General features: G+C 41.6%; 1 protein-coding gene across 2 annotated transcripts in view; it reads right to left on the bottom strand.

Moving 5' to 3' along the window:
* The window catches only part of IQCK (IQ motif containing K), a 125,767-nt gene that overhangs the window by 20,683 nt on the left and 79,404 nt on the right, over window positions 1–25,680 (bottom strand). For both annotated transcript variants that reach the window (XM_032605537.1, XM_032605538.1), the window contains one exon: window positions 10,497–10,608. In XM_032605537.1, coding sequence (XP_032461428.1) covers window positions 10,497–10,608 — 112 coding nt within the window. The remainder of the gene's footprint in view (window positions 1–10,496; window positions 10,609–25,680) is intronic.

Raw genomic sequence — 25,680 nt, 5'->3', positions numbered from 1 at the left:
ACTCTTCGTGGCGGTGTGTGGGCTTCTCATTGCGGTGGCTTCTCCGTGCAGAGCACGGGCTCTAGGCGCGCGGGCTTCAGTAGTTGTGGCATGCAGGCTCAGTAGTTGTGGCTCGCGGGCTCTAGAGCTCAGACTCAGTAGTTGTGGCACACGGGCTTAATTGCTCCGCAGCATGTGGGATCTTCCCGGACCAGGGCTCGAACCCGTGTTCCCTGCATTGGCAGGCAGATTCTTAACCACTGCACCACCAGGGAAGCCCCCCATATTCTTAATAACAATGTATATTAGCCATATGTTGAGCATTTACATTACTAATAATAGTTATTTAGTGATCACTTTGTTTTTTTAGCCAGACACTATTCCGGTTCATTTAATCCTTACAAAAACCCTATGGGGTGGTTACTAACATGAGTGTTTCCATTTTATTGCCATGCAAACTGAGTCACAGAGAGATTAAGCAACCACCACAAGGTTACACAGCTGATAAATGGGAAACTTAATCCAATCCGGTGCCGTGAGCCTTCCAGACATTTGTGGATTTACCTAAATCCTACAAAAGCATTCTGCTTTCTATAATGGCAAAGAAGGATGCTAAACAGTCAGATGATGGAATGAAACTAATGGTTGGAAGCATCCATTTACATAATCTTAAATTGGGGATTTGAACTTTGGGGGCAGACCAGTTCATAAAGGAAATCGTTTTTTATTTTACTTTTCATTTCAGTAGAATAGTAGGGGATCTTCGAGCATTTCAACAGAAGGCACATCCTAGTTGTGCACTTTTGCAACTTTTAAATGAAAAGATATGTATGGGACTTCCCCGGTGGCGCAGTGGTTAAGAATCTGCCTGCCAATGCAGGGAACACGGGTTCGAGCCCTGGTCCGGGAAGATCCCACATGCCGCATAGCACCTAAGCCCATGCGCCACAACTACTGAGTCTGAGCTCTAGAGCCCGCGAGCCACAACTACTGAGCCTGCATGCCACAACTACTGAAGCCCGCGCGCCTAGAGCCCGTGCTCTGCAAGGAGAAGCCACTGCAATGAGAAGCCCATACACCGCCACGAGAAGCCCATACACCGCCACGAAGAGTAGCCCCAGCTCGCTGCAACTAGAGAAAGCCCACGCACAGCAACAAAGACCCAGTTCAGCCTAAATAAATAAATAAAATAAAGATATGTATGAAAGTTGATGTCATCCTAACATCCCCACCCACTGGTGAGTCTTAAAAATAGAACTGATGAAAGTAATATCAAGGCATGAAGTCACTAGATTTCTTTTAATCAAATTTTTATTTCTTCTGCAGGTTAAAATGGAGAAGGAACTAAAGTTTGGGGAGATATGAGAGAAAAAGTTAAAATGAAAATGACACCTCAGATTTCCAGATAGTATATTTCTTCTTAAAGAGGCATGGTAATATCAAAGCAATGACCTCATTTAGAATTATCCCTGAGGCATAATCATTCTCATTTTAAAAGTAGGGAAAATGAAGCACAAAGATTACATCACCCATCAAAAGTTCCAAAGTGACTTGGTGGCATTAAGTATAAACTGGTGCAATGTTTTTGGATGACAGTATGGTGATCACTTTCTAAACTTAATATATTTATATCCTTTGACCCAGCAATTCCACTTCTAGGAATTTATCCTGTAGGAATACTTTCTATAAGTAAGCAAGAACATACCTACAGAATGTCTGTGGATGCATTATGCGAAATACAAGCCAAATATCCATTCATTGGGATTTGTTTTTAAAAAGTATGATACAGATCCATCAATTCTATGGAACCACAAAAATGAGATAGATCTCTGTATATGTGGCATGAAGAGATGTCAATGATATATTGCCAAGTGAGGAGAAAAGCAAGTTACAGTATACTATATATAATGTGGTTCATGTTTATAAATATATGTGTGTGTATATATACTTATGTATTAATAGGCAGATGAAGAAACTCTATGAGCTGACATACTAAACAGTGGTTGTCTCTGGAAAATGTTACTGAAAATTTGCCCTTATATGATAGATTATGTTTGTTAGTCACAAAGGGTCACACTTAATGCCAGAACCCACCTCCTGAGCCGTCGGCTACGGTGTTCTCTGCACCTGGGTGCCCTCTTTTGGGGCCAAGCCCTTCACTGCTCCTCATCTGTAGATGGGCAGGGAGTTTGGAAGGAGGGAGAGAAAAACGTCCTCATCCTTATCCACTCACCCCTGGCTTCCTGCTCTGATGGAAATGTCTCCCAGAAACATGGTTATAGATCCTGCAGCCTTCGGATTGAGGACCCAGACTCTCCTACCCTCAAACCTCCCTTATTCCAGTGGCCTGTGGTCATTTCGGCTAGTGTGCAGGGCAGGAGGCATGGCCAGACGCTGCCCACTGTCCAGCCTGGGGCTCCCGGTACCCGGATGGGAAGCTTTGCAGGGGGTCAACGAGGCTTACTGGACCCACAGCTTAAGGTAACTGGACACCACGGCAGGAGATGACCAGAGGTTCCCTGGCATCAGGCGGACCTGGGTTCAAATCCCTGGTCTCTGGCCTTCCTGGCTGTGTGACCTGTGTGAGTCAAGTAACCTCCCAGCTCCAGTTTCCTCATCTGTACAATGGAGAGAATATCTTCTCTCTGGGAGAGCAGGTATGAAGGCTACATGGAAACACAGGGCCTGGCACGTGGTACATGCTCGCTAACTCATGGCTACTCCTGAGCTCTGGACAGGCTTCTCTGCTCTAAGAGCTAAGTTCCAGCAGCATCCTAAGGTCACAAGCAGGTGGTATGGCCAAGATAAGGTGCTTATTTTAAGAATATCCTTAAAACCCAATCCTAATAGTTAAGATTTGTCATTACAATCTAAACTTAAAATACTAGATTTAAAATCAATGAAAGAAATTTCTCTGGTTTCTATCCCACCTCTACCCCAGGCTTTTATCTTTTCCCTCCAGAAGCAAATGCCCTTCTAAGAAACTCATTAAGGGAAAGGAAGATTGATGTTCACTACGTTACAGTGTCTTCTTTACGAGAGAAGAATCAGCTCCAGTAATTAGTGCTTCCAAGAAACTTTTTGAAATTTGAAGGCAATAAACAATGTAATGATCCTATTTCCTTCATTGCTATGGCTTCTAGGAAGCTCAGAGCCACATTTCTATTTATTGTAGGAACATTTTTGAGGTTATTATTCACATTGCATAATGTATTAGGGAAGGGCCCAGTATTTCCTGAACAGCCGGACTGTCTTTTTCCTTATGGACACTATGAATTATGCAACAGGCCTTATTTCCCTCTTTACGTTGTCCCTAAGAAATCTCTAGCAAGTATAGGCCTTGGAGTAAGTATTTTGCTTACTGCATTCAATGGCCTTCTATTTTCTCTACTCTTAATTTTTCCTTAATCCAATTACCACATTTACCTAAAAATGTTATATCATATGTGTTTCTGTAAGCAACTACAAACTACTCTTGGACTGAGGTAGGGAACAAACAGGTGAGCAAACAAAAGTAAACAATCTATCTCCTTTGACAGGTCAGCCTCCCCCACCCTTTTCTTTAAAATATCAAGAAGTGATAAAGTCATTAAAAGAGTATTTACACAAATATACAATATACACACACATTTAAAAATTGCAATCTGATGTTGTGTATATATATATATATATACGTAATCTGATGTAGTATATATAATAAATGTAATCTGATGTTATGGGAACAGTTTCTATGTTTTCTTTCTCCTTACTCACACTAGATTTCCAAATAAAATATGAATAGTCAGTTACAAAGCACATTTGAAAACAATTACCAATTATATGAAGCTAAAAATATGCTATTAATCAAGAAGGGATTTTTGACCACATCTCAAAAATGGCTCTGGCATCTTCTTTTGGATTATATTAGCTGTAATTCTTGTCACACATGTTTTTAAAAATAATTCCTGCAACTGTCCCAATGGATAGAGACTTCAGGATAACTTCACACTGTTTCTGTCCTAGAGGAAAATCCTGTTCAGGACGGCCTCTGGCTCAGTGTAACATGAGACAGGCTATAAATGACCATGGTTCTACCCTGACAGCTGATGCTTCTCTCCCTCAGACCTCCTGTCTGCACCAAGGTTGCTCCAAGAAATGAACTTGGCAAAATTCATTCATACTATAAATACCAGAGCACGATATGGATAAAATGGCATCGACTAAACAATTATATTATGTTTGTTTGCTGGATTTGTACATGGATGAGTTTGCAGTTTTCTTACATGAAGGTGAAACCCATTTTTATTTGCAATCACTCCACTTTTTTTCTTTACCGCAAACCTAAAGGAGAACTACATGTGTTTACTATTAATTTTCAAATTGCTTCATCAGAGCTCTTTGGGGTCTAATTACAGTGTCACCTTGGCTGGGGGGGGATTGATTTTTGAAACCGCTACACTACCCAGATTCATAAGGTTTAAAACAGGAAGTAACTCCATACATGAACTTAACAAAATGATTCAGCTTGGTGACCCCTGAAGGGGACAAAAAGTTCTACTTCACTTGATGGGCAGCACGTTGTACCCTGCTCCTGGCAATTCAGCCCTTACCCGAGGGCTTCAGCCAATGCAAACACCAACAGCACGAAACCATAGGTCATAAGAAATTGGACAAGCCGTATGTCATGTTCAGGAGGATTCCTGAGAGGTTTGGGTCTGATGGTAGAATGCAAAAGAGTGTCTTGTCTCTCTGCAACTCTCCTCCCATATGTGTCAGAACACGGGACAGAGAAAGGGCGTGCCTGCGCCCCAGCCCTAGGCCCTCCTCGGCTGTGTGACCTAGGCAAGCCCTCAACCTTCCGGGGCCTAACTTATTCATCTACAAAATGAAACCCAGAGCTGCATCCACCAAATATGTACAGACCGCCTGCTCTATACCAGGCTCTGTGCTAGGTGTGGGGACATCATGATGAATAAGACACACAGTCCCCACATGGAACCCCACGGAACTTAAGAGTCTAGTGGAGGAAATCAATACAAAATTGTTTGAAGCACAGAGATATTTTAATAACGACAATAACCAACATGTATGGGAACTATGTGCCGGGACTTATTCCAAAGATCATCTCTTGCAATCCTTTAACAACTGTATGAGACAGGACTATTATTATTCCCATTTTGCACATGGGAATACTGAGGCTCAATGAAGTTAACTAGATCAGGGTCACACAGATAAAAGTAAAAGGATTCCAAGGGCAACTCTGGCCAACTCCAAAGCCCAGTCCTTTACCAACTGTGCTGTATTGACTTCTTTCCAAACTGACCACAGATCTGGGGATGGTGTTTAGAACTGACATTTTTCCTGAAGACCATTTCACAGTCTCATCATAAATGGGAAATTTACCCCTGAGTTCACATTGGGGCATTTACTGAAAACCTCATCTTTTTTGGAAAGCACTGTTCCTTCTGGAACCCTCAGAAGGTGGAAAAGCAGCAAGGGACATGGGCAGCAGGTGGCCGAGGTGGGACCTCTTTCACTTTGCCCTCCACTGCTAGCTGGATCACAGAGTTAAATCCAGCCTGTGCTCCCTTATACACAGCAAGCCAAACCAATCAGCGAACCAACGGCAAATCAACTCAAAAAAATAAGTAACAACAGAAATAAATAGGCATGCTGCACTTTTCCTAACCTTTAAACTGATTACAGCCCTGACTGTCTTCCAATTTTAAGTGAAATGAACCGGCAGTTGTACACAGACAAGCCTGCCAAACAGTTACAGCTCAAATTGCTTCTTAACAAGGGACACCAAGACCGCCAATTTGATGAGCTCCTGCTCTGTACCAGGCTCTGTCTGTATGTGGACTCATACAAGCCTCAGAACTCCATCCATTCATTCATTCCCTCATTTATTCATTCAACCAAAATTTATTTGGTGCTCACTTTGTGCCAGCACTGCATGAGGATGAGGCCTTCGTCCACATGGAGCTTACACTTTAGTGAGGAAGGCATGTAACTGCAAAGTCAGCAAATAACGGAAGTACAATCATGCATCAGTAGGACACTCGGGCCTAGAGGACTCTACATTTTAAAGAGAACACAAACCACTGGGGATCTAGCACCTCCTTAGGGTCGCAACTCTGGCTGACCATTAGAACTGGGGAAACTTTACAGTAACGTGGACGCCCAGGGCCCATCCCCATCAAGTTGGAATTTCTGGAGATGAGGCACTGGTATTTTTTTATCTTGTAATTTTGAATTTACAGAAAAGTTGCAATAGTCATCCAAAGAACTCTCAGATTCGCCATTGTTTATACTTGATCATTTTCTCTCTGTGTGTATACGTATATGTGTGCATGTGTTTTATAAATTATATTTTTCTGAATCATTGGGGATTAAGCTGCATATCATATCCCTTGATCCCTAAAACCTTCATCATGCATCTTAAGAATGAAGAGGTTTCTGATATAGCCCAAGAACATTGATCAAAATCAGGAAACTTAATAGTGCTACATACCACTGTCTAATATAAAGCCCATACTCAAAGTTTGTTAACTGTCTCGATAATGTCTTTTATAGCATTTTTCCCCATCCGAGATTCAATCCAAGGTCATGCACGGCATTCAGCTGTCACATCTCTTTGGTCTCCTTTCATCTTTTTGGCTTCCTTGACATTGGCATTTTTGAAGAGTCCAGATCAGTTACTTTGGAGTGTATCCTCAATTTGGGTGGATCTGATGTTTCCTCATGATTAGATTCAAGTAGTGCATTTTTTACAGGAGTTGTGCATAAGCGTCTGTGATGAGTGTCTTCCTCAGTACCTCATACCGGAAGGCATGTGATGTCAGTTTGTCCCGTTATTGGTGACATTAATCTCCAACACTCGGTTAAGGCGGCTCTGCCAGGTTTCTCTCATGCAAAGTTACTATTTTCCCCCGTGTGTTAAAGGCTCTGCCTTGTGAAGAGATATTTTCAGACTATGAATATCAGGTTCCTCATCAAACGTTCACGCAGCGGTTTAGCATCTATTGATGATTGTTGCCTGAGCCAATTAATTCACTAACATGGTTATAAAATGGTGACTTAAATTTCATTATACTGCTAAATGTATTAGTTGGCATTCTAATGTGGGAGAAAAGCTTCCTCTTCTCTCACATTTATTTGTTTATTTGGTATCCATATGGATATTTGGATTTTTTTTTTTTTAGTCAATGAGTTCATTACAGTCACTGTTGATTTTCATGCTTAAATTCTGATGTTAATTTTGATGCTTAAATTGTCCCAGATTTGCCCAGTGAGACTCCCTTCAAGCTGGAGCCTGTATTCTTTTCCCATCAATTTTTTGAGGCTTCTTTATTTTCTGGCAAAAGACATTCTAAGCTCTTCTACTTTCCTTGCCCCAGCCCTGGAATCAACCATTTCTCAAAAAAAACAAAACAAAACAAAAACCCAACCTAATTCCATTTAGAATGAGGGGTACTTAGAAACCAAGATCTGGGCACTAGGAATGCTCATTGCTTCTAGGGTTTTCAGTCAATAGCATTAGTATTTTTAGAAAGCTCCTGAGGTGATTCAAATATGCAGCCAATATTGAGAACTGTTTATGAAGAAGGGGCCTAACCATTACTTAAGCGGATGACTATGGGTAGGAAAGGGGGAGAAGAAACTGTAGGAGATGTGGAGTAGTGAATCAATTCAGTGTGCTTCAAACCATGGGCCAAGACACATTAGTGGGCCATGAAATAAATTTACTGAGTCATGTCCAGCATTAACAAAATTAAAAACTCAAAAGACTAGAAAATACCAAAGGGTATTACATATAAGGTAATTTTTTTATAAAACTTTTGTTTTAGCTAGGTATATGTGAAACCATCTGTACATTCATATGTACTAAATTGTGACATAAAACTATTTCTTACTGGTTCACAGTCCAAAAAGATTGAGAATCTGTCCTAAAGGAGAGTGCTTGCTTTTCTCTCTTCTCTTAGACAAGAGTGGGTGCTTCTACCACCGAAGCCCTAAGACAAGGGTGGGAAGAGCCAAGAGAACAACTCGAAAAGAATGGGGGTGCTTCATCATCTGGTTGGTCATCTCCTTTAAGGGCAGATTTACAGTACACCTCATTCTACTGTGCCTGTTAGAGCAGATTCAGTGTGAACTGGGGACACGCTGGGGTGGGGCAGTGGAGAAGCCTGCGTGTCCACCGCTGGTTTCCTCTGCGTCAAGTGGATGCTGGGAGGTAACCTGAACTATCTTTCCATTGCCCCACCCGAGAGGGCTGGCCACTGGGTAAGGAGACCCCAGGAGCAAAAGGCTGGGAGTGGACTGGCAGAGGTGGGGTCCGGGTGGTGGTAGAAAAGGGAGAGACAGAGCCAGATCCCTACAGGGGGTTCTGCCACGTGTTGTCTCCCCTGAGGAAGAGCTCATGTGAAACACAGGAGTCAGTGAGCCAGCAAGGGGATGCCTGCCCACAAGACATGGGTGGCCACGCAGTCTCAGCCAGAGAAGCGGCAGCAGCCAAGAGAGGGTCACAACAGGAAGTGCAGAGGAGATGCCCCTTGGATCTGCCTCCCTCCCACCCAAACCCACCGAAGGAGTAAGTGGCTCTGAAGAGAAAAAGGTGGACGTGTGAAAGATCAGACAATTCCTTCCCCCACTCCCAACCCCACTGAGGCAGGGCAGAGGCGGGTGAGTAAGCATTAAATTGGATCTGAGATTGAGATTTTTAAGTAGACTGGACTTTATGAAATCAGAACATACTTAAAAGACATGGAATCTAACCAATATGCCAAGCAGGAACTGGAAAGAGATTCGAGAGAACAGGGTTGAAGACAGTTTCTGGGCAAAAAAGAAAACTTTTGTTTAGACTCCACCACGCTGAGATGGCTCAATATTTTTCCTTTTCCCTTTAGGCAGGGCAACTTGGGAAGGCCCCTCTGAGGCGGTAATGTCCCCAGGCCTGGAGGGTGAGAAAAAATGGCCATACAGGAGCTGGGAAAGGATGATTTGGCAGGAAAGGAATAGAAAGTGCAGAGTCCCAGAGGTGAGGAAGGCATTGGCATATGGCAGAACGAGAGAGACTAGAGGAGCTGCAGCCTAGTGAAGGCGGACAGGGACGGGGAGGGTGGGGAGGTCAGAGCACGGATGGTGAAGAGTGCGATGGCCTGTACGCTGCCGAGGTAGCTATGATCATTTTTTTTCCATTGGTTTTCATAATTGTAAAGTACTGCACTTATTTAAAAGATTCCAACAGTGCAAGATTCCCCCTAGCCCTAATTCCTAAAGGAAACTACCATTAAAGTATTCTTCCAGGCTGTTTAGACATCTCTCTGTTTCCCTGTATATATTTTTAATATGAATGAAAATGTATGGTTCTGCAACTTTCTTCCACTTGTTAATATACCACGAATCTCATTCCATGTTGTTGGTTAAATAAGTGATGCTAAATTCATACCACACAGCCATTAAACGTCATGATGGGGCTTCCCTGGTGGCGCAGTGGTTAAGAACCCACCTGCCAATGCAGGGGACACAGGTTCGAGCCCCGGTCCGGGAAGATCCCACATGCCGCAGAGCAACTAAGCCCGTGCGCCACAACTACTGAGCCTGTGCTCTAGAGCCTGCAAGCCACAACTACTACGCCCATGTGCCACAATTACCGAAGCCCGCGCGTCTAGAGCCCATGCACCGCAATGAAGAGCAGCCGCCGCTCGCCACAATCAGAGAAAGCCCGCGCACAGCAACGAAGACCCAATGCAGCCAAAAAAGAAAAGTCATGATGCCACTCTCTAGTGCTGACCGAATGATGTTCTGAGTATGTTTAGTGACAGGGTAGATGATATAACAGAATATACAGATGTACTTGTAACAACGTAAAAACCCATTTTTAATAATATATGAATATATATTTTTTTGCATCTTTTTGTACTGAAAAAGTATAGCAGGATGTGCACCAAAATTTTAACAGTGGTGAGATTTCTGATTTTCACCCCCCTTTTGTTTTTTGTTTGTCTAATTTTCCTACCACGAATATGTAGTAACTTAAAGTTTAAAAATAAAGAAGGGAAGCAAATAGGACAAAATTGTGACACTTGTACATGACAGGTGATGGGTGCTTGTTCTCTTATTCTTAATACTTCAATGTGTGTATGTGTTTAATTTCTCAGAAAAGGGGAGAGGATGGCATAAAACACCGCTTGAGTTCAGACACACAATCAACAGCTTAGAAGAAAAACTACCCATCACATTGATGGGCACTGTGACTCCAAAATGGTGAGTTATTCTTGTTGTCTTGCAGCTAAAAAAAGAGACCTGCAGACATGGGATGACACTGAATGTGTCCCTGAGTGACGGGAATGGCCATGTCAATTATATTGTCATTCCAAAGCTGAATCTTAACATGCTGCCACCTCCCCTACCCCCAATGGAGTCCCGCGCAGATATAGGGACCTTATAAAACCTCAGAGGGCTTCCTTCTTGAGCCTGGGGTAAGACTCAGGCTTTTCCTGAATAAACCAAGGGCTGTGAATCAAACAACTCACCTTTCTGCTCTTGCTTGGCCCAGAAAATTTTGACTCGCTGGCGGATGTGCTTGTCCTCACGCAGTTTCTTCTGCCACTTACGCAATTCTTGAATCTCAGGATCACAGCGCACCTGGAAAATTCCCCCAAAGCTTTAGTTCTCTTTCTACATACTTTTACACATTAGCTTGTAACCCTGCAAGGAAAATCCTTTACAAACCACCTGGATGTACTTTTGATTCTAAATGAATCATTGTTCTAAACGAATTATCTATACTCCTAAAGCTTATATAATATTTGAAAGTAAATGAGGTCGGATGAAGGTTTGCTACACTAATGGTAGGCTGAGAGCTTTCTAGATCTGTGCTGTCCAATAGAAATATAATGAAATCACATGTGAAATTTTAAATTTCCTTGCAGTCTCATCTTATTATTTTTTTAAATATTCATTTATTGAAGTATAATTGACATGCAATATTATGTTAGTTTCAGGTGTACAACATAGTGATTTGACATTTAAATACATTATGAAATGATCACCATAATACGCCTAGAAACCATCTGTTGCCATACAAAATTATTACAGTATTACTGACTATACTCTTTATGCTGTATAGTACATCCCTGTGACTAATTTATTTTATAACCGGAAGTTTGTACTTCTTAATCCCCATCACATATTTTGCCCATCCCCCTCCTCACCTCCCCTCTGCAAATGCCAGTTTGTTCTCTGTATCTGTGAGTCTGTTTCTGTTTTGTTTGTTCATTTGTTTTTTTAGATTCCACATATAAGTGAAATCATACCGTATTTGTCTTTTTTGTCTGACTTATTTCACTTAGCCTAATACCCTCTAGATCCTTCCATGTTGTCACAAATGGCAAGATTTCATTCTTTTTTTATGGCTGAGTAATATTGGCATACCTTGGAGATATTTCAGGTTCAGTTCTAAACCACAGCAATAAAGGAAATATTGAAATAAAGCGAGTGGCACAAATTGTTTGGTTTCCCAGTGCATATAAAAGCTATGTTTACACTATATTGTAGTCTATTAAGTGTGCAACATTATGTCTAAAAATACCAATGTACCTCCCTTAATTAAAAAATACAAAACAAAAAAATAATTACAATAATAATGTCAAAAGATCACTGATCACAGATCACCATAACAAATAATAATGAAAAAGTTTGAAATATTGCAAGAATTACCAAAATGTGACACAGAGACAGAAGAGATATATATTCCACATCTTTATTCATTAATCTATTAATGGACACTTCAGCTGCTTCCATATCTTGGCCATTGTAAATAATGCTGCAGTGAACACAGTTCCCCAACCAGGGATGGAACCCCCAGCCCTCAGCAGTGAAAGCGTGGAGCCCTAACCACTGGACTGCCAGGGAATTCCCATATCTTTTTTTTTTTTTTTTTAAATATTTATTTATTTTATTTTTGGCTGTGTCAGGGCTTAGTTGCGGCCCGCGGGATCTTTCATTGCCGTGCGCGGGCTCTCTAGCTGTGGTGTGCAGGCTCCAGGGCGCATGGGCTCTGTAGTTGTGGTGTGTGGGCTTAGTTGCCCTACAGCACGTGGGTTCTTAGCTTCCCAACCAGGGATCGAAACCGCATCCCCTGCATTGGAAGGTGGATTCTTAACCACTCTACCACCAGGGAAGTCCCTCCCGTATCTTTCTGAATTAATGTTTTTGTTTTCTTAAGGTAAATACCCAGAAGTGGAATTGTTGGATTATATGGTAGTTCTATTGCAATCTTGTTTTAAAAAGTGAAAATAAAGTGGCAGGATTATTTTTAAGAGTATATCTTACTTAACCTAAAAGATACAAAATAATATAATTTCAACATGTAATCAGTATAAAATATAATTTATGAGATATTTTACTTTCTGTTTTCTATACCAAGGCTTCAACCTCTGGTATGTATTTTATACTTACAGAGCATCTTAATCTGGACTAGACACATTTTAAGTGCTCAGAAGCCACACAGAGCTGGTGGCTATTGTACAGGACAGCAGAGTTCTGGATTAATCACAGGTAATGCATTAACCACAGTTTCATTTGATTGACTGAGTGCCTACTGTATACTGCGCTTTGTGCTAGACATTGAGAATAAAGAGATAATTAATGGTAATTGTAATAATGATTATTGTTATTATTTTTAAATTACTAATATAACATATTTATTGAACACTTATGTCCCGGGCATTGTTTAAATGTTTTACAAATTTTAACTATCAAAACCAGGCAGAAATGATTATCTCCATTTTACAGATAAGGAAACTGAGTTTAAGTGGCTTGCCGAGTCTTGGAGCTAGGAAATGGTGGATTCAAATGTAGGCAGACTGTTCCAATTTCCCTTAAGGGACTTAAGAGTCTGGTAGGAGGGGACCTTCAAGATGGTGGAGGAGTAAGACGTGGAGATCACCTTCCTCCCCACAAATACATCAAAAATACATCTACATGTGGAACAACTCCTACAGAACACCAACTGAACGCTGGCAGAAGACCTCAGACTTCCCAAAAGGCAAGAAAATTCCCACATACCTGGGTAGGGCAAAAGAAAAAAGAAAAAACAGAGACAAAAGAATAGAGACGGGACCTGCACCTCTGGGAGGGAGCTGTGAAGGAGGAAAAGTTTCCACACACTAGGAAGCCCCTTCACTGGTGGAGACAGGGGGTTGGGGGAAAGCATCAGAGCCACGGAGGAGAGCGCAGCAACAGGCGTGCAGAGGACAAAGCAGAGAGATTCCCGCACAGAGGATCGGTGCCGACCGGCACTCACCAGCCTGAGAGGCTTGTCTGCTCCCCGGATGGGATGGGCGGGGGCTGGGAGCTGAGGCTCGGGCTTCAGTCGGATCCCAGGGAGAGGACTGGGGTTGGTGAACACAGCCTGAAGGGGGATAGTGCACCACAGCTAGCCGGGAGGGAGTCCAGGAAAAAGTCTGGACCTGCCTAAGAGGCAAGAGACCATTGTTTCAGGGTGCGTGATGAAAGGGGATTCCTTCCCCATGTGCCCACAGAAGGCAGAGCACTGCCTAAGCGAGCTCCAGAGACGGGCGCAAGCCGTGTCTATCAGCTCAGACCCCATAGATGGGCATGAAATGCTAACGCTGCTGATGATCAGCTCAGACCCCAGAGATGGGCATGAAATGCTAACGCTGCTGCTGCTGCCACCAAGAAGCCCGTGTGCAAGCACAGGTCACTATCCACACCTCCCCCCCGCCACCACGTGGGAGCCTGTGCAGCCCGCCACTGCCAGGGTCCCGTGATCCAGGGACAACTTCCCTGGGAGAACACACGGCGTGCCTCAGGCTGTTGCAACCTAATGCTAGTCTCTGCCACCACAGGCTCAACCGGCATTCCAATTATTACTACCCTACCCCTCCCTCCCCCTGGCCTGAGAGAGCAAGAGTGCCCTAATCAGCTGCTGCTTTAACCCCGTCTTGTCCGGGCAGGGAACAGATGCCTGAGGGCGACCTACACACAGACACGGGGCCAAAACCAAAGCTGAACCCCAGGAGATGTGCAAACAAAGACGAGAAAGGGAAATCTCTCCATGCAGTCTCAGGAGCAGATTAAATCCCAACAATCAACTTGATGTACCCTGCATCTATGGAATACCTGAATAGACAACGAACTGTCCCAAAATTGAGGCGGTGGACTTTGGGAGAAACTGTAGACTTGGGTTTGCTGTCTGCGACTGATTTGTTTCCGATTTTTATGTTTATCTTAGTTTAGTTTTTAGCACTTGTTATTACTGGTGGATTTGTTTATTGGTTTGGTTGCTCTCCTCTTTTTAAAAATTATTTTTGTATTTTAATAATTTCTTTTAATTTATTTATCTTTTTTTTTCTTTCTTTTTTTTCCCTCCCTTTTCTTCTGAGCTCTGTGGATGACAGGGTCTTGGTGCTCCAGCCTGGTGTCAGGCCTGAGCCTCTAAGGTGGGAGAGCTGAATTCAGGACATTGGACCACCAGAGACCTCCTGGCCCCATGTAATATCAATTGGCAAGAGCTTCTCAGAGATCTCTATCTCAATGCTAAGACCCAGCTCCACCCAACGGCCAGCAAGCTCCAGTGCTGGATACCCAAACAACTAGCAAGACAGAAACACACCACCACCCATTAGCAGAGAAGCTGCCTAAAACCATACTAAGTTCACAGACACCCCAAAACACACTACCAGATGCGGTCCTGCCCACCAGAAAGACAAGATCCAGCCTCATCCACCAGAACACAGGCACCAGTCCCCTCCACAAGGAAGCCTACACAGGCCACTGAACCAACCTTACCCATTGAGGGCAGACACCAAAAACAATGGGAACTACGAACCTGCAGCCTGTGAAAAAGAGACCCCAAACACAGTAAGTTAAACAAAATGAGAAAACAGAGACACACACAGCAGATGACGGAGCAAGGTAAAAACCCACCAGATCAAACAAATGAAGAGGAAATAGACAGTCTACCTGAAAAAGAATTCAGAGTAATGATAGTAAAGGTGACCCAAAATCGTGGAAATAGAATGGACAAATAAAAGAAAGGTTTAACAAGGACCTAGAAGAACTAAAGAGCAAACAAACAATGATGAAAAACACAATAAATGAAATTTAAAATTCTCCAGAAGGAATCAATAGCAGAATAACTGAGGCAGAAGAACGGATAAGTGACCTGGAAGACAAAATAGTGGAAATAACTGCCACACAGTAGAATAAAAAGAAAAGAATGAAAAGAATTGAGGACAGTCTCAGAGACCTCTGGGACAACATTAAACGCACCAACATTCGAATTATAGGGGTCCCAGAAGAAGAAGAGAAAAAGAAAGGGACTGAGAAAATATTTGAAGGAATTATAGTTGAAAACTTCCCTAATATGGAAAAGGAAATAGTCAATCAAGCCCAGGAAGCACAGAAAGTCCCATACAGGATAACTCCAAGGAGAAACACACCAAGACACATATTAATCAAACTATCAAAAATTAAATACAAAGAAAACATATTAAAAGCTGCAAGGCAAAAGTAACAAATAAATAACCCATAAGGTTAACAGCTGATCTTTCAGCAGAAACTCTGCAAGCCAGAAGGGAGTGGCAGGCATATTTAAAGTGATGAAAGGGAAAAACCTACAACCAAGATTGCTCTACCCAACGAGGATTTCATTCAGATTCAATGGAGAAATTAGAACCTTTACAAACAAGCAAAAGTTAAGAGAATTCAGCACCACCAAACCAGCTTTACAACAAATACTAAAGGAATGTCTCTAGGCAGGAAACAAGAGAAGAAAAAGACCTACAAAAACAAACCCAAAACAATTAAGAAAATGGTAATAGGAACATACATATCGATAATTACCTTAAATGTAAATGGATTATATGCTCCAACCAAAAGACACAGACTGGCTGAATGGATACAAAAACAAGACCCGTATATATGCTGCCTACAGAGACCCACTTCAGACCTAGGGACACATACAGACTGAAAGTGAGGGGATGGAAAAAGATATTCCATGCAAATGGAAATCAAAAGAAAGCTGGAGTAGCAATACTCATATCAGATAAAATAGACTTTAAAGAATGTTACAAGAGACAAGGAAGCACACTACATAACGATCAAGGGATCAATCCAAGAAGAAGATATAACAATTATAAATATATATGCACCCAACATAGGAGCACCTCAATACATAAGGTAAATGCTAACAGCCATAAAAGGGGAAATCGACAGTAACACAATAATAGTAGGGGACTTTAACACCTCACTTTCACCAATGGACAGATCATCCAAAATGAAAATAAATAAGAAAACACAAGCTTTAAATGACACAGTAAGCCAGATGAACTTAATTGATATTTATAGGACATTCCATCCAAAAACAACACAATACACTTTCTTCTCGAGTGCTCATGGAACATTCTCCAGGATAGATCATATCTTGGGTCACAAATCAAGCCTTGGTAAAATTAAGAAAATTGAAATCATATCAAGTAACTTTTCCAACCACAATACTATAAGACTACATATCAATCACAGGAAAAAAACTGTAAAAAATACAAACACATGGAGGCTAAACAGTACACTACTAAATAACTAAGAGATCACTGAAGAAATCAAAGAGGAAATCAAAACATACCTAGAAACAAATGACGTGAAAACACGATGACCCAAAACCTATGGGATGCAGCAAAAGCAGTTCTAAGAGGGAAGCTTATAGCAATACAATCCTACCTCAAGAAACAAGAAAAATCTCAAGTAAACAACTTAACCTTACACTTAAAGCAATTAGAGAAAGATGAACAAAAAAACCCCAAAGTTAGCAGAAGGAAAGAAATCATAAAGATCAGATCAGAAACAAATGAAAAAGAAATGAAGGAAAGAATAGCAAAGATCAGTAAAACTAAAAGCTGGTTCTTTGACAAGATAAACAAAATTGATAAATCACTAGCCATACTCATCAAGAAAAAAAGGGAGAAGACTCAAATCAACAGAATTAGAAATGAAAAAGGAGAAGTAACAACCGACACCGCAGAAATACAAAGGATCATGAGAGATTACTACAAGCAAATATATGCCAATAAAATGGACAACCTGGAAGAAATGGACAAATTCTTAGAAAAGCACAACCTTCCAAAACTTAACCAGGAGGAAATACAAAATATAAACAGACCAATCACAAGCACTGAAATTGAAACTGTGATTAAAAATCTCCCAACAAACAAAAGCCCAGGACCAGATGGCTTCACAGGTGAATTCTATCAAAGATATAGAGAAGAGCTAACACCCATCCTTCTCAAACTCTTCCAAAATATAGCAGAGGGAGGAACACTCCCAAACTCATTTTATGAGGCCACCACCACCCTGATACCAAAACCAGACAAAGATGTCACAAAAAAAGAAAACTACAGGCCAATATCACTGATTAACTTAAATGCAAAAATGCTCAACAAAATACTAGCAAACAGAATCCAATAGCACATTAAAAGGATCATACACCATGATCAAGTGGGGTTTATCCCAGGAATGCAAGGATTCTCCAATATACACAAATCAATCAATGCGATACACCATATTAACAAAATGAAGGATAAAAACCATATGATAATCTCAATAGATGCAGAAAAAACTTCTGACAAAATTCAACACCCATTTATAATAAAAACTCTCCAGAAAGTAGGCATAGAGGGAATTTACCTCAACATAATAAAGCCCACATATGACAAACCCACAGCCAACATCATTCACAATGGTGAAAAACTGAAACCATTTCCACTAAGATCAGGAGCAAGACAAGGTTGCCCACTCTCACCATTATTATTCAACATAGTTTTGGAAGTTTTAGCTATGGTGATCAGAGAAGAAAAAAAATAAAGAGAATCCAAATCAGAAAAGAAGAAGTAAAACTGTCACTGTTTGCAGATGACATGACACTATACATAGAGAATCCTAAAGATGCTACCAGAAAACTACTAGAGCTAATCAACGAATTTGGTAAAGTAGCAGGATACAAAATCAATGCACAGAAACCTCTTGCATTCCTATACACTAATGACGAAAAATCTGAAAGAGAAATTAAGGAAACACTCCCATTTACCACTGCAACAAAAAGAATAAAATACCTAGGAATAAACCTACCTAAGGAGACAAAAGACCCATATGCAGAAAACTGTAAGACAGTGATGAAAGAAATTAAAGATGATACAAACAGATGGAGAGATATACCATGATTAGAAGAATCAACATTGTGAAATGACTATACTACCCAAAGCAATCTACAGATTCAATGCAATCCCTATCAAACTACCAATGGCATTTTTCACAGAACTAGAACAAAAAATTTCACAATTTGTATGGAAACACAAAAGACCCCGAATAGCCAAAGCAATCTTGAGAAAGAAAAACGGAGGTGGAGGAATCAGGCTCCCTGACTTCAGACTATACTACAAAGCTACAGTAATCAAGACAGTATGGTACTGGCACAAAAACAGAAATATAGATGAATAGAACAGTATAGAAGCCCAGTGATAAACCCACGCACATATGGTCACCTTATCTTTGATAAAGGAGGCAAGAATATACAATGGAGAAAAGACAGCCTCTTCAATAAGTGGTGCTGGGAAAAAAAGACAGCTCATGTAAAAGAATGAAATTAGAACACTTCCTAACACCACACATGAAAGTAAACTCAAAACGGATTAAAGACCTAAATGTAAGGCCAGACACTGTAAAACTCTTAGGGGAAAATATAGGCAGAACACTCTATGACATAAATCACAGCAAGATCCTTTTGATCCACCTCCTAGAGTAATGGAAATAAAAACAAAAATAAACACATGGGACCTAATGAAACCTAAAGCTTTTGCACAGCAAAGGAAACCATAAACAAAACGAAAAGACAACCCTCAGAATGGGAGAAAATATTTGCAAACAAAGCAATTAACAAAGGATTAATCTCCAAAATATACAAGCAGCTCATGCATCTCAATATCAAAACAACAAACAACCCAATCCAAAAATGGGCAGTAGGGCTTCCCTGGTGGTGCAGTGGTTGAGAGTCCACCTGCCGATGCAGGGGACACGGGTTCGTGCCCTGGTCCGGGAAGATCCCACATGCCGTGGAGTGGCTGGGCCCGTGAGCCATGGCTGCTGAGCCTGCGCATCTGGAGCCTGTGCTCCGCAACGGGAGAGGCCACAAGAGTGAGAGGCCTGCGTACCACAAAAAAAAAAAAAGAAAAGAAAAAGGGCAGTAGACCTAAATAAACATTTCTCCAAAGAAGTTATACAGATTGCTAACAAACACGTGAAAGGATGCTCAACATCACTAATCATTAGAGAAATACAAATCAAAACTACAGTGAGGTATCACCTCACACCATTCAGAATGGCCATCATCAAAAAAATCTACAGGGCTTCCCTGGTGGCACAGTGGTTGAGAGTCCACCTGCCGATGCAAGGGACATGGGTTCGTGCCCCGGTCTGGGAAGATCTCATGTGCCGCAGAGCGGCTGGGCCCATGAGCCATGGCTGTTGAGCCTGCGCATCTGGAGCCTGTGCTCCGCAACGGGAGAGGCCACGACAGTGAGAGGCCTGCGTACCGCAAAAAAAAAAAAAAAAAAAAAATGTACAAACAATAAATGCTGGAGAGGGTGTGGAGAAAAGGGAACTCTCTTGCACTGTTGGTGGGAATGTAAATTGATACAGCCACTGTGGAGGACAGTACGGACGTTCCTTAAAAAACTAAAAACAGAACTACCACATGACCCAGGAATCTCACTACTGAGAGATTTCTTATATACCCTGAGAAAGCCATAATTTTAAAAGAGTCATGTACCACAATGTTCATTGCATCACTATTTACAATAGCCAGGACATGGAAGCAACCTAAGTGTCCCGTGACAGATGAATGGATAAAGAAGATGTGGCACATATATACAATGGAATATTACTCAGCCATAAAAAGAAACGAAACTGAGTTATCTGTAGTGAGGTGGATGGACATAGAGTCTGTCATACAGAGTGAAGTAAGTCAGAAAGAGAAAAACAAATACCGTATGCTAACACATATATATGGAATCTGAAAAAAGAAAAAATAAAGGTTCTGATGAACCTAGAGGCAGGACAGGAATAAAGACACAGATATAGAGAATGGACTTGAGGACACAGGGAGGGGGAAGGGTAAGCTGGGATGAAGTTAGAGAGTGGCATGGATAAAAATACACTACCAAATGTAAAACAGATAGCTAGTGGGAAGCAGCCGCATAGCACAGGGAGATCAGCACAGTGCTTTGTGACCACCTAGAGGGGTGGGATAGGGAGGGTGGGAGGGAGACGCAATAAGGAGGAGATATGGGGATATATGTATACGTATAGCTGATTCACTTTGTTATAAAGCAGAGACCAACACACCATTGTAAAGCAATTATACTCCAATAAAGATGTTAAAAAAATTTTTTTAATAAAATAAAATTAAAAAAAAGTCTAGTAGGAGACACAGGAGCAAGATCAACAAGGTGTGATAAGAGTAAGGATATCGGCGAGTACAAGAGAACACAGAGGGGGCAGCGGACTCAGCCTGGAGAGGTCAGGAAAGCCTTCACGGAGGAGATGGCCTCTGGGCTGAGTGTGGAAGGATGAAGTGGAGTTGGCCGTGGAGAGGAGGTGAATGGAGTGTCATGGTGTCCTGGGGAGAGACACCAGCCTGCAGAAAGGTGCAGAGGGGTGAGAAAGCAGAGGAGGCACAGAAGGCTCACAGCTGCTCCCACTCTCCCCTTCCCACTTCATCTTACTACTCCCCACATGCTGGCAGAGGCACTCCTCACAGCATGGATTCCAAGACTGGAACTGAGTGACTTTATATATTTTATTGATATATGTATTTTGAAAGATATGTTAAAGTCCCAAAGAATGCTGTGAGAATGCTGTAATAGGGAAGAACAAATCTGACTCCATATTAGATCTGTTCCTTTTACTTTAATCTTTGTGCTCTGTTTCCTGTGCTTAGTTGTGCTGGTTCTGCATCTTTTGTAAAAGGATGTTGCCTATCAGAATTCCCTGGTGGTGCAGTGATTAAGAATCCACTTGCCAATGCAGGGGACACAGGTTTGAGCCCTGGTCTGGGGAGATCCCACATGCTGTGGAGCAACTAAGCCCGTGCGCCACAACTACTGAGCCCACGTGGCACAGCTACTGAAGTCCGCGCGCCTAGAGCCCGTGATCCACAACAAGAGAAGCCCCTGCTCACTGCAACTAGAGAAAGCCCACGCGCAGCAACAAAGACCCAACACAGCCAAACATAAAATAAATAAAATAAATAAATTAAAAAAAAAGGATGTTGCCTATAGGCTGAAATATACAGGATAACTCATTCTCAAGGCTTTGCCCTTTAAGAGTCCAATCATATATAGAGATAAAAAGTGGGAGAACAGAGAATAACATTTGTCTTATTGGAGGTTTACAGGAACATTGTGACCTGACCTACATGGACGTATGTAAGAACAAAGGATTTCTACACCAAGAAGTTTGCAACAACTAACCACAGCCCTCCCTCACCTTGCCTTTAAAAGTGCTTTGCTGACACCCTTTGAGGAATTCGGGGTTTGGAGGGCACAAGCCACCCGTCTCCTCGCATGGCCCTGCAATAAACCTTTCTCTGCTCCAAACTACGACATTTCAGTTTGTTTGGCTCTGTGCATTGGGTAACAAGACGTTATGAGAAACATGTCCTCATGAAAATGGTTTCCTTGTTTAATGGGCTCTATTGGTTTAAAATGAGGTAGTAGCAGGGACTTCCCTGCTGGTCCAGTGGCTATGACTCTGTGCTCCCAATGCAGGGGCCCCGGGTTCGTTCCCTGGTCAGGGAAGTAGGTCCCACATGCATGCCGCAACTAAAGATTCCATATGCTGCAGCTAAAAAGATCCCACGTGCCGCAAAAAAGATCCCGCGCGCCACAACTAAGACCTGACGCAGCCAAATAAATAAATAAATATTTTAAAAAACAAAAAAAATGAGGTAGCAGGTTTATATTCTGGGGGAAGAGTTACCTATACAGGAATTAGTACATGGCACTGGGGCAGGGGAGGGGGTCACCCATTGCACGCCCAGATCAGTGTACCCGTTTCTAGGCAGTGGCCCTCACTGTCTATCCTAGGTGCCTAAAATGGTGACCTGTTTGCCCCTCTCTTCTTGAGGCCACAACTCAGACGGGCTGGGCTGACAGTCAGGATCTGGCATCTCGGGTGCTGGGGAGAGATGCAGGACAAACTGCAGCAGAAATGGAACTCTTGCATACCTGCAGGATTTAGCATTTAAGGAAAATAAGCAAAGGGAGCCTGGGGAGAGGGCAAGTAGGAGAGCACAGGCTTGTCTAAAGGGGCCAACCGCCCCCAGCTCTGCTGATCCAAGTGATGCCTCCAAGCCATGGACCAACCTCCTGATTTTCTGGGACACTGTTGGGTTTTGTGACTTCCTACTCTGATCATTGGGACCCAGGCTTCCTACTGTGATCGGTGCAGTTCTTTGATTTCAACTTTTTAGAGTCACCCACACATCCACCTCCCCAGGACACAAACACAGTCCCTGAAAGAGCTAGACTGAATTGGGTTTCAACATCCACCGCCTCACAGCACCAGAACCACTGCTATTCCATTTTGGTTCTCCCCCCGTCAATAGAGTCTACCTCTTCCTTCTCTCATAGTAATTTGACTTTGGGGAGCCTGTTTCTCTTCCCTCCCACTGGATTTTCAATAGAGTCACAAGTAACCCCAATTTTTAAAAATTATGGTAAAATGCACATAACATAAAATCTGTCATTTTAACCAATTTAAAGTGTACAATTCAGTAGCATCAGTATATTTACGATGTTGTGCAACCATCACCACTATCTAGTTCCAGAAGATTTTCATCACCTGAGAAGGAATCGCATATGCATTAAGCAGTCACCTGCCATTCTCCTCTCTCCCCAGCCTCTGGCATCCACTACCTGCTTTAGTCTCCATGGTGTCTTCTTAGTGTGTAGATCCACTGTCTCTATGGATTTGCCTATTTTGGATATTTCATGTAAATTGACTCATATAATATGTAGCCTTTTGTGTCTGGAGTCTTTCACTTACCATTTAATATTTTTGAGGTTTATCTACTTTGTAGCATGTTTCAGTACTTCCTGAATGATATTCCATGGCATAGTCATGCCACATTTTGTTTATCTATTCATCAGCTGATGAACATTGGCGTTGTTTCTACTTTTTGGCTATACTTTTTTTGTTGTTTGTTTTGTTTGGTTTTTTTTGCGGTACGTGGGCCTCTCACTGTTGTGGCCTCTCCCGTTGCAGAGCACAGGCTCCGGATGCGCAGGCTCAGCAGCCATGGCTCACGGGCCCAGCCGCTCCGCGGCATGTGGGATCCTCCCGGACCGGGGCACGAACCCCTGTCCCCTGCATCGGCAGGCGGACTCTCAACCACTGCACCACCAGGGAAGCCCCTTGGCTATACTTAATAGAGCTGCTATGAACATTTGTGTGTGAGTTTTTGTTTGAGCACATATTTTCAAATTTTTTTTTTTTGAGTATATACCTAGGAGTGGAATTGCTAGGTCATATGGTAATTTTATGATTAATTTATTGAGAAACCACTAATTGTTTTTCACAGTAGCTGCATCATTTTATATTCTCACCAGCAATGTATGAGGGTTCTTCACATCCTTACCAACACATATTTTCCATTTTTAAAATTATTATTCTCATAGCCATCCTAGTGGGTATAAAATGGTATCTCATTGTGGTTTTGATGTGCATTTCCCTAACGACATCGAGCATCTTTTCATTTGCTTGTTGGCCATTGGTATATCTTCTTTGGAGAAATGTCTATTGAAGTCCTTTGCTCTTGATAAAATTGAGTTGTTTGTCTTTTTATTGTCGAATTGTAAGAATTCAATATATATTCTGGGTACTAGACCCTTATCAGATATACAACTTGCAAAACTTTTCTCCCATTCTTTAAACTGTCTTTTCATTGTGTCCTTTGATGCACAAAGTTTTTAATTTTGATGAAGTCCAATTTATCTATTTTTTCTTTGTTGCTTGTGCTTTGGGTGTCATATCTAAGAAACCATTGCTGAATTCAAGGTCATAAAGATTTAATTCTATGTTTTCTTACACGAGTTGTATAGTTTCAGCTCTTATATTTAGCTCTCTGATCCATTTTGAGCTAATATTTTACACGGTATAAGGTTAGCGTCCAACTTATTTCTTCTGCATGTAGACTGCAGTCTTCCCAGCACCATTTGTTAAAGAGACAATTATTTCCCCCATTGAATAGTCATGGTACCCTTGTCAGAAATCAATTGACCACAGCTGTATGGGATCATTTCTGAACTCTCAATTCCATTCCCACAATGTTGTGTTTTTTTTTAAGTTAAAATTTATTGACCTTCTAAATAAGGTATAGGGATTGTGATTAAAGCTTAGTATATACTTATTAAATCCTAACATATTTAATACTGCTTCCAATTTAGCATAGGAATTACTTCCCAAAATGTTCATCTGGATTGAAAAAGTATTTTTTAAATGTGGCAATGTGGTTTAGATGAGTATACTACATTATAAGTCTACTGGAAATCCAAAGGGATTTGCCTTTGAGGAAGTTGAAACAAAAGAACAAGCAGCAAAATGTCTTCAGATCCAGATCCATCACTAAAATATGGAAATATAGTTGACCCATGAGTAACATGGGTTTCAATTGTGTGTGTCCCCTTGTATGGTTCAGTACTACACAATCCATGGTGGGTTGAATCCATGGATGTGGAATGTCAGACCAAGGACCAACTGTGGGACTTGAGCTTCCTCCCATTTTGGTATCCGCACAGGTCCTGGAACCAATTCCCCATAGATACTGAGGGATGACTATTTTTTTTTCAGTTTCAAAGCAAGAACGACCACTTAAAAGTGATAGGGAGCCTAGTCATGACAAACTTGCAATCATCAACATCCTTTAACCTTTTACTTTCCTGGATTAGTTTCCCAAGAGTCCTGTTTCTTCCAGAAGGGTTCTCCCATGGGTTTTTATAACTAGGCATCTTGAGAAATTTTGGGATTGGGATGACTCAATCCCTTTCCGTCCAGAAAGTTCCTAGTTTCTTTATGCAGATTGATCCAATGCACCCAAGAGCTCTACTCACCAAGAGGAATTTGGAGAGCTGGCCTTATCACACTCAAGAAAAATAAAGTTCTTCTTATAGCTTCTTCTTCCAGTGCATGGGGTATGGGGTGTCTTCCTTGTTTTAAGAAAACTACTCAAGTGATTTTCTTTTTCCAAAGTATAGAAGACTAGACTGTTTCCAGCTGAAATTATAAATGAAAGCTACTCTTGCTTAAAAAAATAAAATTTGTCTATAAATGTATAATTTAAAAAATTATATACACATATAAAGTACTGTATATGTATCTACCTATAAATTATAAAGTTATGCAAACTTCAGAGAATAAAAATAACCCTATATTTATGTCATAGAACATAAGGTAATCCCCCAAATCATTTAAATTACAAACCAATGTTTTTATAATGTTTCCTAAAGTCTCATGTTCATAGGGTTAGTTACCTTCAACGTTTCTGTTATGGGTAGGAAGGTTATCAGCTGTGGTCTGAGCAAGCCCAAATCCTCCTGGGAGGCCAAAACGGGGGTTTGTCCACAACTTTCCCACAAGCTTCTG

The sequence above is a fragment of the Phocoena sinus genome, chromosome 15 (genome assembly GCF_008692025.1).
Source record: "Phocoena sinus isolate mPhoSin1 chromosome 15, mPhoSin1.pri, whole genome shotgun sequence".
NCBI lineage: Eukaryota > Metazoa > Chordata > Mammalia > Artiodactyla > Phocoenidae > Phocoena > Phocoena sinus.
The sequence above is the reverse complement of the archived record's forward strand: the minus strand, read 5'-3'. Positions and strand labels throughout refer to the sequence as shown.